This window comes from Panthera uncia, chromosome D2 (genome assembly GCF_023721935.1).
Source record: "Panthera uncia isolate 11264 chromosome D2, Puncia_PCG_1.0, whole genome shotgun sequence".
Taxonomy (NCBI): Eukaryota; Metazoa; Chordata; class Mammalia; order Carnivora; family Felidae; genus Panthera; species Panthera uncia.
This window is the reverse complement of record NC_064818.1, coordinates 3384171-3401089: the sequence shown is the minus strand read 5'-3', so window position 1 is coordinate 3401089 and position 16919 is coordinate 3384171. Positions and strand designations below refer to the sequence as shown.

At 40.7% G+C, this 16919-nt stretch overlaps 1 protein-coding gene across 1 annotated transcript in view; it reads right to left on the bottom strand.

Annotated features, from left to right (window-relative positions):
• PCDH15 (protocadherin related 15) overlaps positions 1 to 16919 on the bottom strand; it is a 741840-nt gene that overhangs the window by 176658 nt on the left and 548263 nt on the right. Inside the window, exon 19 of the mRNA XM_049646661.1 lies at positions 10192 to 10308. Coding sequence (XP_049502618.1) covers positions 10192 to 10308 — 117 coding nt within the window. The remainder of the gene's footprint in view (positions 1 to 10191; positions 10309 to 16919) is intronic.

Below are 16919 nucleotides of genomic sequence, written 5' to 3'. Positions count from 1 at the left end.
TGCAGGTCTGCATGAAAGATGTCCCAAACTTGCAAACATAGGGAATTTCAACGAGACTATAATGGGCCAAAATAATTAAGTTCTTAATACCAGGGGATATCTTGATTCAGTAATTTTTCTTATATACATAATTATCAAGAAATTACTTATTCAGACCCACATAATTTTCTTCGTAATAATGGGAATCACATTAAATCAGGGAATACTAAACCTGTTATTACCATTACACACAAACATGAAGTAATTTGTTTTCAAGTATACCAAGATTCTTCCCCCTGATGTGGTTTCCAAACTTCTTTTTCCCCATATCTCTGAAAGCATTGATGTATTTTGTAATGGTATAATTCTCAAAACCTCTCAAGTATGATTTGGCATTAGGGACTACTGTAAAGGGGTTTGGGTCGTGTTTGGCAATCATAATGGTTTTTTTAGTGGATCTGACTGAACGCTAAGGTATCTTTGAAAGACCCTGGGAAACTCTCCAAGTGTGGTTTTTCCCTCCCTCTCCCCTCCCCTCCCTTTCACACCTGTAGTGACTGCAATGTGTTGACATAGTGAGTCCACACTCGCACAGCCAACTTCCTTGTGCCAGATGTCATGACCTGATAGAGGTCAGGTGGTGCACACAGTTCAGTTTCTACGGATGCGGCATTAACATAACTACTGAAGACACTGAGCAGTAGTTATTTACCTCTGAATCTTCGGGAAAACATGTTTTTCAAAGGTAAACATGTCTCAATCCCCTACAGACATCAAATAAATAACACATTCCTTGTCAAATGTTTTCACTCAGATACATTTTAAAATTTATAAAACGGCACACATTCAGCTTTCCTCACAGAAGCCAACTCATAAAAACAAAGGAACTTAAAAGTAGGGACGAATCTGAATGGGAGCTAATAACTAGTGATCCTGTCCCCTCTGTTTGAAAATCCTACTTTTCTTAGGATGAGAGAAGAAATCTTGGCACTGTCTTCATGGTCTAGCCGAATCCACAGAGTCTGACTTGGGTTTACTGCTCCAGACTCCTGACAAAAGTATTTTCTTTTGGTTTTTGATCATTATTTTTCTCCCTCTGACTTTAGGGCCTAATTCTGTCACGTCACCTTCCAGTGGAAATGCCTCTTTCTCTTCCAGACTTCAACTTCCAGCCACTTTTTCCAGAAACTTCCTTGGCTTTCCATACAAAATCAGGATCCCTTCTGTCTAATTTCATAGCACTATAAAGATTTACTTTTCAGAGATTTATGGTCTGTGATTTCTATTTACTTGATTTCTAACTCTCTGAATTTGAAATTCTTAGGCTAGGAAACATGACCGTTTTAATCTTTAATACCTAACGCAGTACTCTTCATTAACAATGGATACACACGTGTAATAAATATTAAAGAATTTCTATTTTGTTTGGAACATAAGGATAGAGATTTAAGTTAAATATAATCCACAGTTTATGAAAAATTGCCGTCAGGGGATCAATAGGCATATTTGCTTCTCATTTATTTTTTTTTTAATATTTATTTATTTATTTTGAGAAAAAGAGAGAAAGAATCCCAAGCAGGCTCTGCACGGTCAGCACAGAGCCTGACATGGGGCTCCATCTTAAGAACCTGTGGGATCGTGACCTGAGCCCAAACAAAGAGTCAGATGCTCAACCGACTAAACCACCCAGGTGCCTCCACTTAGCATTTCTTTACATCTTTTATCCTCATACCTTACTCCTACAATCTTCCTCAACCACTTTAATGAATTTAAAGAGAACCTTAACTGAACAGTTGTGGTACATCGTACTATTGTTCAGTAAATATCCACTCCTTTTTCCTCCACTTCCAGGCCCTTTGATTCTGGGTTGGGCTGTGGGACTTGCTTTGGTCAATGGACGCAAGACAGACACACAGCCAGTGGCCTGACCTGTGGCCATGTCAGTTGGGCAAATTCCCTTGTGGTTTCATCGTCACTGTGAACAGGGCAGGCTAGCTTCGGCAAAGATCCCTGAAAGAAGACTCACGTGGGACAGATTTGAGGCCAACCTTCAGCCAGAGAGCAAGGTCGGCCAACCCCTAGCTGCCTTGGAGATCTACGAGTAAGAATATAAATCTTTGATATAATGAATTAGTAACAATTTGGTACTGTTTACTCTGCAGCATTTTTGGGGGAAGACCTAATTGTTGCATACTGTGTGCGGTTTTGCTTTTTGTTAAAAAAAGCCTTTATATAATGGCATTATTTTCTTTTTCTTACTACTTTCACTGAGTATTATGTTCTCACATTTCATTCTCGGTGCTGTGTGCTCATAAAATCCTGCTGTGCTAGAAGTTCTGAAGATACATCACACTTAATAATGACCACAGCTGTATGGGAATCTCTCTGAAGTGCTAGTCCCCCGTGTGGCTGAAATTCCTGATCCTGAGGTTCCCCTGAATGCTTTGGGATTCTCTGACTCTGTGGCAAGTCTGCTTGGAGCAGGGGAGAGAACGGGGGTGAGGGCCCTCCATTATCATGCTGGGAGAGCCAGGTTTAAAGCCAGACACGCCATCGCATGCGCCCGGAGCAGTGGCCTGCTCAAACAGAACCCTGAGTTCAGAGGGCTCACCTCAGGCACATGCACTGCAGAAAGACCCCCAGAAGAGATCAGGCTGGGAAGAAGTTGTCACAGAGGCCCGCTCCTTCTCCGCTGCCCCGTACCTTACGCATCCCCCGACCCATGCTCGGTTGACCCGACCTGTGACCTTTACAGGCTTTCCCGGAGTGCAGGTGAAAAGAAAAGAGAGAAGGTAGCAGAATATAAACAGTAAATACAGAAGGCAAGTATCACAGATGCAAAGCCTGAAAAAGACCAGGGAAAGACAACAACAATGGCAGATAATATTTGCTGAATATTCACTGTATGGCACCAACTGTTCCCCACAAATGCTATCATATCATCCTCATACCAATCGAACAGAGTAAGTACTATTTTGTTACTCTTTTTAAAAATTTGTTTATTTATTTTGACAGAGAGAGAGTGTGCACAAGAGTGGGGGAGGGGCAGACAGAGGATACCTCCCTCCCCCCCACCCCCCCGCCCCCAGCAGGCTCCACGCTGTCAGCACAGAACCCTGACTCGGGGCTCCGAGTCACACAAATAGTCTCACAAATAGTGAGATCATGACCTGAACTGAATGCAAGAGTCAGACAGTTAATGAACTGAGCCACTCAGGTACCACATAAGTACTGTTTTTTTTTTAATGTTATTTATTTATTTTGGGAGAGAGCAAGTGGAGGAGGGACGGAGAGAGAGGGAGAGAGAAAGGATCCCAAGGAAGCTTCATGGTCACAGCAGAGCCCAATGTGGGGCTTGATTTCATGAACTGTGAAATCATGACCTGAGCCAAAATCAAGATTTGGATGCTTAAAGGACTGAGCCACCCAGGCGTCCCAGTACTTTATTTATTTATTTATTTATTTATTTATTTATTTATTTATTTATATTGTGGTAAGAACACTTAATATGAGATCTACTTTTTAAAAATATTTTTAAGTGTACAATACAGTAGTGATGACTATAAGTTCAATGTTGTACGGCAGGTCTCTAGAACAACAATGACAACCAAATAAATAATCTGGTTAAAAAAAATGGGCAAGGAACTTGAATAAAGATTTCTCCAAAGAAGACATACGGATGTCTCCAAAGAAGACATTCACAGACACACGACAAGATGCTCAACATCACTCATCGTTATGGAAATGCCAATCAAAACCACAATGAGACGTCACCTCACACATGTTAGAATCGCTACTATCAAAACAATCCAATAGAGAACAAATGTCACCAGAGAGCTAATGTGAACCCTCGTACGTTATTGGTAGGATCGTAAACCAGTGCAGCCACTACGGAAAACAGTATGGTGGTCCCTCAAAAAATTAAAAAGAGAACTACCTTATGACCCTGCGATCCTATTTATAAGTGTACACCCAGAAGAATTGAAATCAGGAACTCAAAGAGATACTGTAGAGACTCCATGCCAGTGTGTGGCTTAGCTTTGAGGGTGTCAACATCACAAACCCAGATCATGTGAAGCCAAGATACTCTTCCAGAGGATCTCTTCCCATTTCCACTGGCCAGAACTTTACAATAAAACACATGATTTAAGCCACGACGGAGGCCTATAGGAACGCTGTAGAAGCCTTGCTATATTTCAGTCAATTCCCTTGGAAACCTCTTGCTGATGCATGCTGGGATCCTGACCCCATGAGGTTTATTCTCATAAAAGAAAAATGGTGTAAACAATGCTGTATCACTGGGTGACACATATTTAAAGGCCAAAACACCCCCTAAGCTTCACAGATGCTGCCATTTACAACAAAAGAAAAATGACCCTTTAGTCCTAGAAAGATGGCAGGTTTTAATTAGAAGAGCAATATTTACATCTGAAACAGTTAAATCTAATATCGATCTCAAGTAATGCTAACAACGTAATTGTTCTTGAAAGGAATCAATAAGCCACAGAAAGAAAATGACACAGATTCTTAAAACATTAGATAAGCCTTTTCCAGACATTAATCATGTATAAACTTTCTCATAAAACCTTCCCTTTTGTACTCATTTACACTCTCAAATCTAATTATAGCTCATTGTCATTTTAGAGATCAAGTCCCAACTGTCTCTCTGTGTATTTTCTTTCTAATTAAGTATTCGAGACCAGAGAGACACAGGTTGAGGCTACATCATCTCAATTTTCACAAGCTGACATGCTTTGCAAAAACAGCTTTTGATAACTATTCCCTGACAGCTTTGATGTGAAGGGAAAAAAACAGTGAGCTGTGTGCACTCCCCCACATGCTTGAGGGTCAGCCAATGTGGTTGGTAGGCACTGAGCTTTGACAGAGTCTTTGCTAATTTAAAATGCTGGCAATAATATAAGTCAGTATAACATAACAACACAAGCCAGGATGTGGTGAGTGAGGAAAATCAGATCTGTAGAGACATCAATGGAAAATAATACAGAACACCGCGTTATACGGAGGCAAAAATATAATCTCTAACTCCTAGCCTTGAATGGTTTTAACTTTTGCCCACAGGGCAATCATGGATAGAGGTAAGTGTTACTTTGGTTCTACTGTGAGACCCAAGGGGTAAACATTTTGAGAAGATAACCACCATTACTTGGCATTATTTGGTGACATCTTGTCAATTCAATAAAACACAAAGTATGCATCGCAGAAAAGAAAACCCGGCCATCTTTTTTTACTCTCTAGAGACCAACGGCACTTGAATGATTGGGAAGGATGTTAAAGCCACCTGTGAAAACACTTTAAAAATAGTTCCCCAGGCAGGGTGTCTGAACTCTGAATGGCCAGGAAAGCTCTCAAAATCTCAGCAGAGGGAAAAAGTACCCTACACTTGCAATTATTGGCCCTTTAAAAAATTCTTTCTTTTTTTTAAGCTTATTTATGTATTTTGAGAGAGAGGGGGCAGTGAGAGAGAGGGAGAGAGAGAATCCCAAGCAGGCTCTGCAATGTCAGCACAGAGGTCGACATGAGGCTCGAACTCACAAACCGTAAGTTCATGACCTGAGCTGAAGTCGGATGCTTAACTGACTGAGCCACCCAGGTGCACCAAAATTATTTCTGACCAAAAAAAACATAGTGAGAACACTCAACTGATTTTTAAAGCCAATTACTATTGAGAACTTCCAAGATTTCTCTTATGGAGCATATTTATTTCCCAAGTGAATATCCAAATTCGGAAAAAGAAGTCTTCGACATCTCAGTAATTCTCACACCAGTATAAGCAAATAAGAAAGTTGGTCACAGTTGCTAATATTGAACACGTTCCCAATCACTACTTTACTTTAAAAAGGAATCTAATAAATTCCTGAAATGCATGAAGTGGAAAGAGTACTATCACAATGAGGAAAAAAAATCCTCTGTGGGCTCCTCACGCTTTCTTGGAAATAGTAATAATGTAAACTTCATTTATTTATGCCAACTTTTCTGCGTCCACATGCTCGCAAGGGACATTACTCCGTCAGGCACTCGCCCTGCCTGCAAAGAGAACCCCTGTGTCCCAGGGTCTGGCTTGCAGCTTCGGAAAGAATAAAATATGCAAATGGAAATTACACTTGCAGTTTTGTTTTGTCAAAGTCTGGAGTGAGAAGTCTCTGGTGAGCACAAAGAAAAGGTTAGCAATTTTTAATATCCAAAATGATCAGTCATTCCCTACTCATATCTCTGGTGAACTACATAATGCCAAAGCTGTCACAAAAACACGGCAGAAAATAAAGCCCTAACAGCTTTAATTCAGTGGGAAAAAACAAAAAACAAAAAGCAACCTTCCCTCTAGAGCACTCTACTTCTGCACAATATGCATTTTATAATTCTTATACGATATTCAGCAGCAATGCTCTCTCTGGCTCTAAGACCTTACCCGGTTTCTCCATCTGAAACCTCAAAGGATTTTGTTGTTGCTATTTTCTAGGTGAAAACGGTGGTTCTTACTTCATTCAGAAGACATATGGTGCCTTGAAGAAGAGGTGGCCAGCCTCTCGAGGTGAAAATGATTACCTCTGAGTTGTAGCAACGCCCAGTATAGAAGTGGTGCCTGGCATTGCACACGGCACCCGCCTTAACCTCACAGCCCTCAGACGGCCAGACTGGGGCTTGCGGCTATGCACACGGGTCCCCAAGATCACAAATAATTCATTTCCTGAATACCTGTCACACATTGTCGGTTCTGAAGAACACAGAAATAACTGTGAATTTTTTCATTTATTCAATTATTTAACAAACGTTTCCTAACAGACCACTAAGTTTCAAGCATTGAGTTGGACACAGGAATGCAAACTGGAATTAAGGTTTGATTCCCATCCTCAAAGACTTCAGCTCCTAGTTTGGAAAGGAGACCATTATATATCCACACGTGTCTCCATAGATACTTACACATGGAGCCCTGAATGGTATCTTCTAATCAGTAAATGTTTATGATAGTAACCAAGTGGAAATTGCTTAACAAGCTCATCCAAAAAATATTTATTCTGTACTTATGGCACCAACGTAAAATAATAAAAAGAAAAACCAATTATACTATTTTTGAAAATTGTGCAATATAATACTTATCTTCTGAGATTTTTCACGGAATTAAGCCTTTATTTCTGGTTGGTGCTGCTGCAGCCCAATGGTGACCATGCTAGTTTAAGGGATCTGCCTTGCAGCAATGATGGGGAAACTCAGTGATGAATGCTGGGTAGGCCAAAGATGGTTGGTGGGTCAAGGATCAGCATGGAGTCTGATAACCTGTCAGAATGGCTAAAATCAACAACACAAGAAACAACAGGTGCTGACGAGGATGTGGAGAAAAAGGAACCGTTGTGCACTGTTGGTGGGACTGCAAACTGGTGCAGCCACTGAGGAAAACAGTATGGAGATTCCTAAAAGGTTAAAAATAGAACTACCATATCATCCAGTAATCACACTATTGGGTATTGACCTCCCAAATACAAAAACATTAATTCAAAGGGATACATGTAACTCTATGTTTATTGCAGCATTATTTTTTAATAGCCCAATTATGGAAAGATCACAAGTGTCTATCAATAGATGAATGGGTAAAGAAGATGTAGTGTGTGTGTGTGTGTGTGTGTGTGTGTGTGTGTGTGTGTGTATACACAATGGAATATTACTCAGCCATAAAAAAGAATGACATGGGGCGCCTGCGTGGCTCAGTAGGTTAAGCGGCCGACTTCGGCTCAGGTCATGATCTCATGGTCCGTGAGTTCGAGCCCCACATCGGGCTCTGTGCTGACAGCTCAGAGCCTGGAGCCTGTTTCAGATTCTGTGTCTCCCTCTCTCTGCCCCTCCCCCGTTCATGCTCTGTCTCTCTCTGTCTCAAAAATAAATAAACATTAAAAAAAATTAAAAAAAAATAATGACATCTTGCCATTTGCCATGACATGGTTGGAGCTAGAGAGTATTCAGCTAAGCAAAATAAGTCAGAAGAAGACAAGTACCATATGATTTTACTCATATGTGAAACTTAAGAAACAAAACAAATGAACAAAGGAAAAATACAGGAGAGAGAGAAAGAGAGAGAGAAACCCAAAACAGATTTTTAACTCTAGAGAACACACTGATGGTCACCAGAGAGGACACTGGGGGGATGGGGGTAACAGGGGATGGGGGTTAAGGAGGGTACTTGTTGTGATGAGCCCTGAATAATGTATGGAAGTGTAGAATCACTATATTTTACACCTGAAACTAACATAACTCCAGATGTTAACTATACTGAAATTAAAATAAAGACCTTAATAAAAAAGCCTGAGTCTAATAAAATACATATTCACTAACTGAAATAAATATGCTCAGTATCTCAACTGAATGACTGGCATCTGCCTCTCACCTACTGACAAGCCAGCATTAGGTATAAAATGTTAAGAGGTACTACTGGGGATGCAAATCTAAGACATCCTTAGAAGAAGTATGGGACCTGAGCCTGCTGTTTCCATGAAAGAGCTTCCGGGTGCAAAAAACAGGGCCTTCTCTCTGGATAGCTTAGATAAGTGATGGCATTTATTTATAGAACAGATAACAGACCAAGACAACTTCTGTGACATCAGTGGGGTGACCTGAATGTCAAACCAGGGACCACGGTGGCAGGTCCCCATGGTGAAATGAGGATTTTGTCGTCCATGCTAAGATGGTGAGGTCTGTCCCACTGAGGTGATGAGTACAACTACATTAGTCTTCATCTTAATACCATTAATCATAACACTGCCTTAAATTGTGTGCTAATATGAATTAGAAATATGAGCATTTTAAGATGCTGTGCTTTTTATACTCATTTAGTACAGCATGTTATAATTTCTATATGCAGTCATGTTCTTCCTGTACGACTGTCAGGTCAGGAGAGCAAAAACTGGTTAGCACAATAATCAGTCTAGGCTTGATGTTCTAAACACAAGTCTTGAATAGAATTGAACGTGTATTCCTAATTTCCAAGTATTTTCTGCCTCTGAAAGTTTACGTGAAAAGCAGAAAAAGAACCGATGTCACACTCAGCATCTGTACTGGTGTGCTCACATCTATGAAATTTCACCTACCATATTTCCCAAAATGCAGTAAATCAGTTTCAAAGACATTTTAACACACTCAAGAAAAGGAGCTTCTGAGTGAAAGGTCATTGCTTTCATGTTAACATTATTATCTTTCAAGACCTTATAGTCGCAAAAGACTTTATATGGCCTGTCACAGTTGAAGCTGAAAAATGTTATGATTGCCATTCACCTTTTCTTAAATAAATACCATTATACAAATAGTATTTATATAAGCAATATAAAGCAGAACTTCTAAATCACTTATATAATTCCGGTCTTCTTCTATTTTCTTACTTTTCTATAATGGCTTATTAGATATTTCTATTATTTTTCTAGAATATATCAGCCACTGACTAATAGTGGTAGCTCACTCGAAGTAAAAGATTTAAAGTCTTCATCATTTGGCTATTAAGAGAATAAGTAATTAATTTTTATAGAGCACTCAAACTGTTATAGAAAGCATTTTTATGTAGGTACTATTATTTCTATATGCTACTTTTAAGACAGTCAAATGATAACATCAAGGAACATGTACCTCACTTCTGCTATAATAAGGTTTTCATTGAAAACCCTCTATTTTGGAAGGCAATTTGGGATATCTCAAAAGAGGTAAAATTCTAGATAAAAAAGAAGGTATTAGATATGTTCTAAAAGAAATATTAATATTTCAATTTTACTCAAATTAACACATTCAATATAAGTATTGTGTCACCTGTTGATCTAGAGTTTGTTACCAGCACAGTCACATATGAATAACATGGAAAATACATTGGGATCGAACCCAACTGAACTTAGCTTCCACTGTTGTAAATACAGAACCCTAATGATGCCGATTCCAAACCCAGAGAATTCTTTCCACATATATTTATTACTAGTGCTAAACTGGTGAATCATAAATTTTGAACTCCAGAAAAACAAAAAAACATACGCGCAACTGTCTGTGTTCCACAATAATCATTTGCAATATGGTGTGTACCTGTGGGTGCAACAGGCGAGAGCACGCAAAATGCCTGAGAACAGGGTGGAGCTCAACTTTTATGCTGTCCCAGAACCTGCGTCATTTGTGAGCGTGCAAGGTTTTCTTCACTACAGCTCAGAGTATTAATTAACGTCTTCTACTTACAGGAGGGTCTGCGTCTTCAGCATAAACCGTGGTGATAGGCGTGCCCTTGACAGCATCCGGAGCCACCATCCCTTTGTAGATTCGTTTACTAAATACTGGAGGATAATCATTCATATCCTGTAAAACACAATGAAGGGTTTAAAGCCTCCCCTGAAACCAGGTTAGGGACACAGTTACTAGACTGGTCCCGTCTCTTCCTATCACGCAATCCATTAGCCACTGTCAACCTTCCACCTTCTCAATTCCATTACTGTTCCCGCACAACGGTGCCCCAAAGGAACCTGGCAGAGCTCCTGTACAATATTAATGGGCGGGGGTATCAGCTGAAGGCCATTCGACTCGGGCAAGCAGTCTGAAATTCTGCCTTCTGGAGACGGGGATAATGCTCGAAATGTCAGCCAAAGATACTTCCAGTGGTATGAGGTGATTTTGAACTTTGAAAACAAGGACAGGCAAATTTTATACAAAGTGCCATTCTCTGGAACAGGTGACATTTTTGTTGGTTTTGTGGTTGCTCCTTTAAAAAAACATAAGTCTTTAATGTGTCTATTGCAACTGAAAATTCCTTATATACTTAGCAAAATGATACGATGAGCACATCTCTGAAATACAAACTGTGAGATTGCCTTGGATGTGGTCTTCCATTTTTACTGAAGTAAGAGGATTAAGGAATGTTTTCCCTGTAGTACCCTATAAGAACGGCACATAGAATTAGATGTCCCTATAGACAGAAAGCAATGGTAATTTCCTGAAGGTTTTTTCAAATTAATTTCTAGCTGTCCTTTTTCTGTCTACAATTCGGTGATATGAGTACATTCTTATTCATGCAGGGTCACTCATTAAACAAAATTTATCAAATTCCTCCACTTTTACGACTCAAGGCTAGGCACTGGGGATACTGTGGTGATGCACAAAACTAACGGCCCTGACTTCACGTTACCGAACTGCCATTGGACAGGTAAAGACTGATTCTGTGGCTAGGTAGTGACTTTGCCTAAATTAATCTACTTATTTCGCACAGCCAAATTACTAAGTGTGGTCCCTTGAGAGCTGACCCTTTTGTTTCCTCCCCATGTTATCTTTTATGGAGGACTGCATATCATTTTTTCTTCAAAAATAATGCCTACTAAGATGGATGATTTGTATTTCTTAAATTTACTTATTTTAGAATAATTACACCCTGCGTTGTTCTGGGTGCTTTGGGTGAGACACAGTTGAACCTAAAGCTCAATTTGTTAATTATCTTACTCCCCAAGTCATCTTCTTCTCACTTGCTGTTAAAAACGAAGGAAGAAAATTGTCATACATAGTCTTTCGTATCTGCTGTGATACAACAATTTCCCCGCACAATGTAAATTGGAAACTCACTAATTAACTGATTATAAACACCTCTCTTTGCAAAGAGGTCGGGATAATTATCTTTTACAATCAAACGGAGCCTTGTTTTTCTGTTCACAGTAGAGTTGACTTCTGAGTTGCAAATATGAAAAACGTGCAGACTTTAATAAGGGATAAGAGATTTTCAACAGTAAGCAAAAGTAAAAATATCATTTCCTCTGCTTCACAGATAGTATCCATAACTGTCCATGGACAACAACAACAAAAGGCTTCCTTTATAAATTATGACCTTTAGAATCTGAACAAGAACATAAGTCTGAGAGCACTCAGTCTTGGTAATGAGGGTGGTGTGGGTATTGATCTTGAGTTTCTAGGCAGGGGGGGTAAATATGTAAAACATTTGCATGCACACTTTCCCCTGCTCTCTTCAAGAGTTCCAATTAATTTAACAAGTGCATCTTGAACTAACGGGGTGGAAATGAATCCTTCTGCAACCCTTAGTTGTAACTCCTGGAGGTCAGAAGGAGCCCAACACCAGTATTTTTTTCCATGAGTTCCCAAACCCACTGGGAGTCACATTTACTGAGTGACATGAATTCAATATGTTCCTATAAATTGTCTTCTTTTTTTTTCATCTCAAAGGACACTTCAAACCTTAATGGTACAAGATGCTTTCGGATAATTTGATTCTTCAGGGGGAAAAAAGAGGGATATGATTTTCCAGTTATGTCATATAGCTGCTAACAACACTGAGTACGGTGACCACCCCCCCCCTTCCTTTTTTTCTGGAAAAGTATTCACTAGATTCAGCTCTGAAGGCGGAGTGGATATTTTTTTATAATCTGGCCTCAAACTGATTAGGCACAAACCTAAGGCGGTAAATAAACCGAAGGCCTTTAACAGACGGGCTCCTCTCCTACTTCAGTTTGCTGGCCTTTGACAGGGTGAGCAAGAAATCAATACTGCTACTATAGCACCATTTCTTTTTATAGCACACTGTACACATTTTGGGGTTACAATCTTCTATTGTAGCTAAGACGTTCTTGCACAATGCATTATTTCAGATGAGAAAATTTATTGAAATGCAATGCCAACAAGCCTAATCAATAGTTCATTACATTTATGCTCCAGGGATGTCTGACGCAGAATGTACATAAATCTGCTTCTGTGCAAATACTCTGTTATGCAGCAAATTAAGGACAAGTTCCACTCTTCAAAGACAACCTCTTTTCTCTTGCCCATTTTCCACTAGAGGGTAGTATTGGCAAAAAAGAAGCAGACCTTCCTTCTGTCTTCTTGTTAACAGTTTTAAGACCCGGAATAGTGTGCGCTCTGGGGTTACAGTTCTTGTGGGTCTGGACGAAATTACTGCTCATGTTTCTAAAGAGTATTCTGAATGTTGACACGGTTCTCATCGAGAATAACTCTATGACTTTCTTAGGAAAAAAAAATGCACTAGTCAGTTTATAATTTGTTTCCATATACCAAACAAATAAAACTATACCTGAAGCGAGCTAGAAAGAAGAAAATATGAGTTCCATTTATTTATTTTCTAAATGAAAGCCTAAAATAATCACAGAAACCCTTTACACTTTGGCGGACCACAGCATAGATTAAGGAATCTTTTTAAATGAGCATCCCAGGAAAACAGGAACTTGTTGGGAGAGTGCAAATTAATGATGGGTTTGCTACGAAAAAGTAAAGAAAGAGATGACAAAAAAAGTCTTGATCTTCTCGAATCATGGGTAAGAACTGTTCTCCGTAAGAGATTTTTCCAGATAGAAGAGTACTAAATGTATATATTCCAATCATCTTTTTATTTTTTTTAATTTTATTTTTCTCAAAGTTATTTGTTTTTTTGTTTTTGTTTTTTTGATAAAGAGAGAGAACATGAGCAGGGGAGGGGCAGAGAGAGAGAGAGAGAGAGAGAGAGAGAGAGAGAGAGAGAATCCCAAGCAGGCTCTGCACTGTCAGCACAGAGTCTGAGGTGGGGCTTGAACTCATGAACCGTGAGATCATGACCTGAGCCAAAGTTGGATGCTCAACGGATTGAGCCACCCAGGTGCCCTCGACCATCTTTTTGAAAAGGATGAAAAGATAGCAGATGCCAGATGTCAGCCTCAGCTCCCCCCTCAGGCCCCACAAGGGACAGGGACGGGCCAGGCCAGCCACTGGAAGGGCTCCCCTCCCTGCTGCCGCAGCCCTGCCTGGCTCAGCACTGTGCACCTACAACGGTTTGCTGCCTGCCCCTCCTAAAAGCTGTGGAGCTCAGGAAGCTGACACCTGTCTTTCTTGGCACAAGACACGGTTAACTTGTCCTCTGCCCCTTCTGGGTCTGTTGTCCACGGCCGGACACCTTGTGTTTGCTGTTTCTGGGCTTAGCTGCCTTCCGTGACTTCCCTCCCTTCTCTTGTGGTTCTGCGCAGAGAACCCATTTCTAGCCAAACAATCTTGTGTTGTTCTGTCCTGTTTTGCAGGGGCTTCTCCTAAACACAAATTGTAAATATACATCATTTTTTCCTCTATTTTTGGGCCAAAACTTGTCCTGGCAGTTTCTGTCCTAGAGGCCTAAGTTGGTTTGCGTTCTGGTTTTATTTCTGAGTATGTGGCTATTCGGGATTCTTGGGGGGCTGCATACCCTGATGCAGATGCAGTGGTGCTCACTGTCACAAATACTGACAGAGCCCCCCTGGGTGTTAGGCATTACTTTCCTTGTTGGGGACCATACTGCCACCAAGACAGGAGCAGGACCTGCTGGCACTGAGCTGCCGGGTAGGAGCAGACAGGAAAGATGAAAGGATACTGTTGAGTGTCATGATTGTTATGAGAAAGGAAGTACAAGGATGTGACGAAAGTAGGCAGTGAGGCGTTGAACTGAACCCAGGATGCACCTGCTACTTTAGCAAATGCTCCCTCCCTCACGCCCCGGCAGGTGGAACCTTCCTTCTAGATGGATGGCTCCAGGAGGGGAGCACAGCCCTGGGCAAGGCTGATGAACCCACAGCTTCAAACTGTAACCCCATTTCCATCTGGCCTCCCAGTTTGGGAATGGTAATGTAGGGAGCAGGGAGCTGATGATGTTTTGAGTTGTTTTCCAAGCCAGCAGGCTCAGGGCAATTGGAAGAATATGTATGTGTATATCCTGAGCTCAAATCTTTGAGCAGATCCCCTCTAACTGTAACGCCCCGTCCAGGCTTTCTCTGTCTCTGATGTGCACAACAATTACGTGTATGCACAACAATTACTGTGAGTCAGGCATCATGCCAGGTCTGTTAAATTACTCATCTCATTTGTCTAAAATATGTTAGCTATTGGCATTTCTGTTCTATATATAAAGAAACCCAGGCTTAGAGAGGTCAGGTTGCTCATGGTGATCTAGCTGGTGAAGGACAGACCCATGACTTCGTGCTGGCTTTCCAGACTCTGGAAGAGTCATTCTGAGATTTGGAGGAGAGGAGAAAGGGAGTGGGTCAAGTTGTCAAAAGATTATATATATGTAAGACGATTTGGGTAGGATTTTCATTACAAAAAAATCTACATACAACTTTTTAAAGATCTCTTCAAAAGTATTTTACAGTTTAAAATTTCTTATAATACAATAACTCTACTGTTATCTTGGAAGCCTAAGCTTCTAAATATTGCAAAATGCTAATCTATTTCCCTGAATATAATTTTTATAATTATTTATAAAGTTTGTTTTTGTTTGTTGGTAAAAAAAAAAAAAGAGAGCGAGACTTGTATGAGTTGAATTTGTACACTTAAAAAAACAACTTCCTCAATATTTAACCCTAGAGTTATTTTCATTAACACCCAATAAATTTGTCCCCAGATTTCGTTTTTTGGAAAATTAATCCTATCAGAAGCTTTATAAACAAACAAGCAAACAAAAAATTCCATAATCAGCTATGGAAAATGTGGGAAATTACTTTTTATTTTCTTGATGTTCACATTATGAAGACCCACATGAAGGTCTATCGTGGAGACCTCTGTTTACTTCTGTGCACAGCAGTATTTCCCAAATCCATTTGCCTATGAAATTCTTTGTATATGAGACCCATTGCCATCTCGAGCAGCTCATGCTCTAGGAAATACATCCTGAGAGATCCCAAAGACAGAGAAATATTAAAGGCGCACACTCTGTTTGGAACACTCTATGACTTTGGTGAATGAGAGGTTTCAGAGAATCTGTTGAGAATTCTGATGCATTGAGAGTGCCCACAAGTCTGTGGTAGCCAACTCATCAGGATGGAGACAGTAGCCACCGCGAGGGTGGCCAGACACAGGGGGAGATCATAGCAGTAACTGCTATCAACAGGCTTATCAGCATCTACTGCCCCACAGAGAGGCAGTTCAGATTTGGAGACTTCCGGTAAAAAGGAGAATGAAAGAATCACTGAGGAGTAAGAGAACATAATTGTGTACACAAGGAAGGCACCTCCCTGGGACTCCCACAAATCACTGGGTAGTATCTGGGGAGCCATGACAGGGACCCACAGAAATAGGAATCACTTCTACTTGTGAGAAACTATTGTTAAGTCTGGACAAGCACCTTTTTATTTGTTTCCTCTGGTTTGCTTATTCAGAGGAAGTACGTTACATCCGAGTCGTAAAACTCTAGAATAACAGATACTTTAAAAAACCATCTGGCTCAGCCCCATGGCATGCTCTTCCTGATATATCCACATTCTTTAAACTTGGCAGTGAGTATCTTAGAAAGAACACACTAATAAGAATATGATAATGCAGAGTGGAATAAAGGAAAATATCCGAAGGCCATAGTCCAAATCAAGTATTTTCTCCAGTTCAACCAACCCTAAGGGAAAGGTCAGCAGTGGTAAAAAAAAAAAATAATGATCGCTGGATTAGCATGGCCATACTCCCCCTAGCTGGTTCATTGAAATCATCCTTTATTCAACTGTCTCCCTCCAGAGAAGGGGAAGGAGGATGCTATAAATCCTGAACTGTGCCAAGGTTCTCATTTGTTTGAGTTCTGGACCATCTCCCGGTCTGTTAAAGCGCGACTCGTCTGAGAGGATGAAAACTAGGACTCTACCAGTGCCATGACCATGGAGCATCAGCGGCACATCACCAGCCGTCAGGTGGTGTGACAAGTGCCCCTTTGTAACAGGCATTGAGTTTCCATCTGGAAAAGCAATCCCTTCCCTATGATTCTATGGGGACAGGGACATCTATCTTCCTCCTGGAGAGGAAACACCTCTGAAAGATGAAAATGTTAGCCCCATCTTCCAGGGCTCACTGCATCCCCCAGCAGCCTTGGTCCTTGTGGATGTTACTTCACGTCTGGCCCTTCCAGGTCCCCTGCCCTCCTCCCACACCTGCATCTGCAACACAGGCAAACACACTGGAGAGCCAAGTCTCCTGCCCCCACA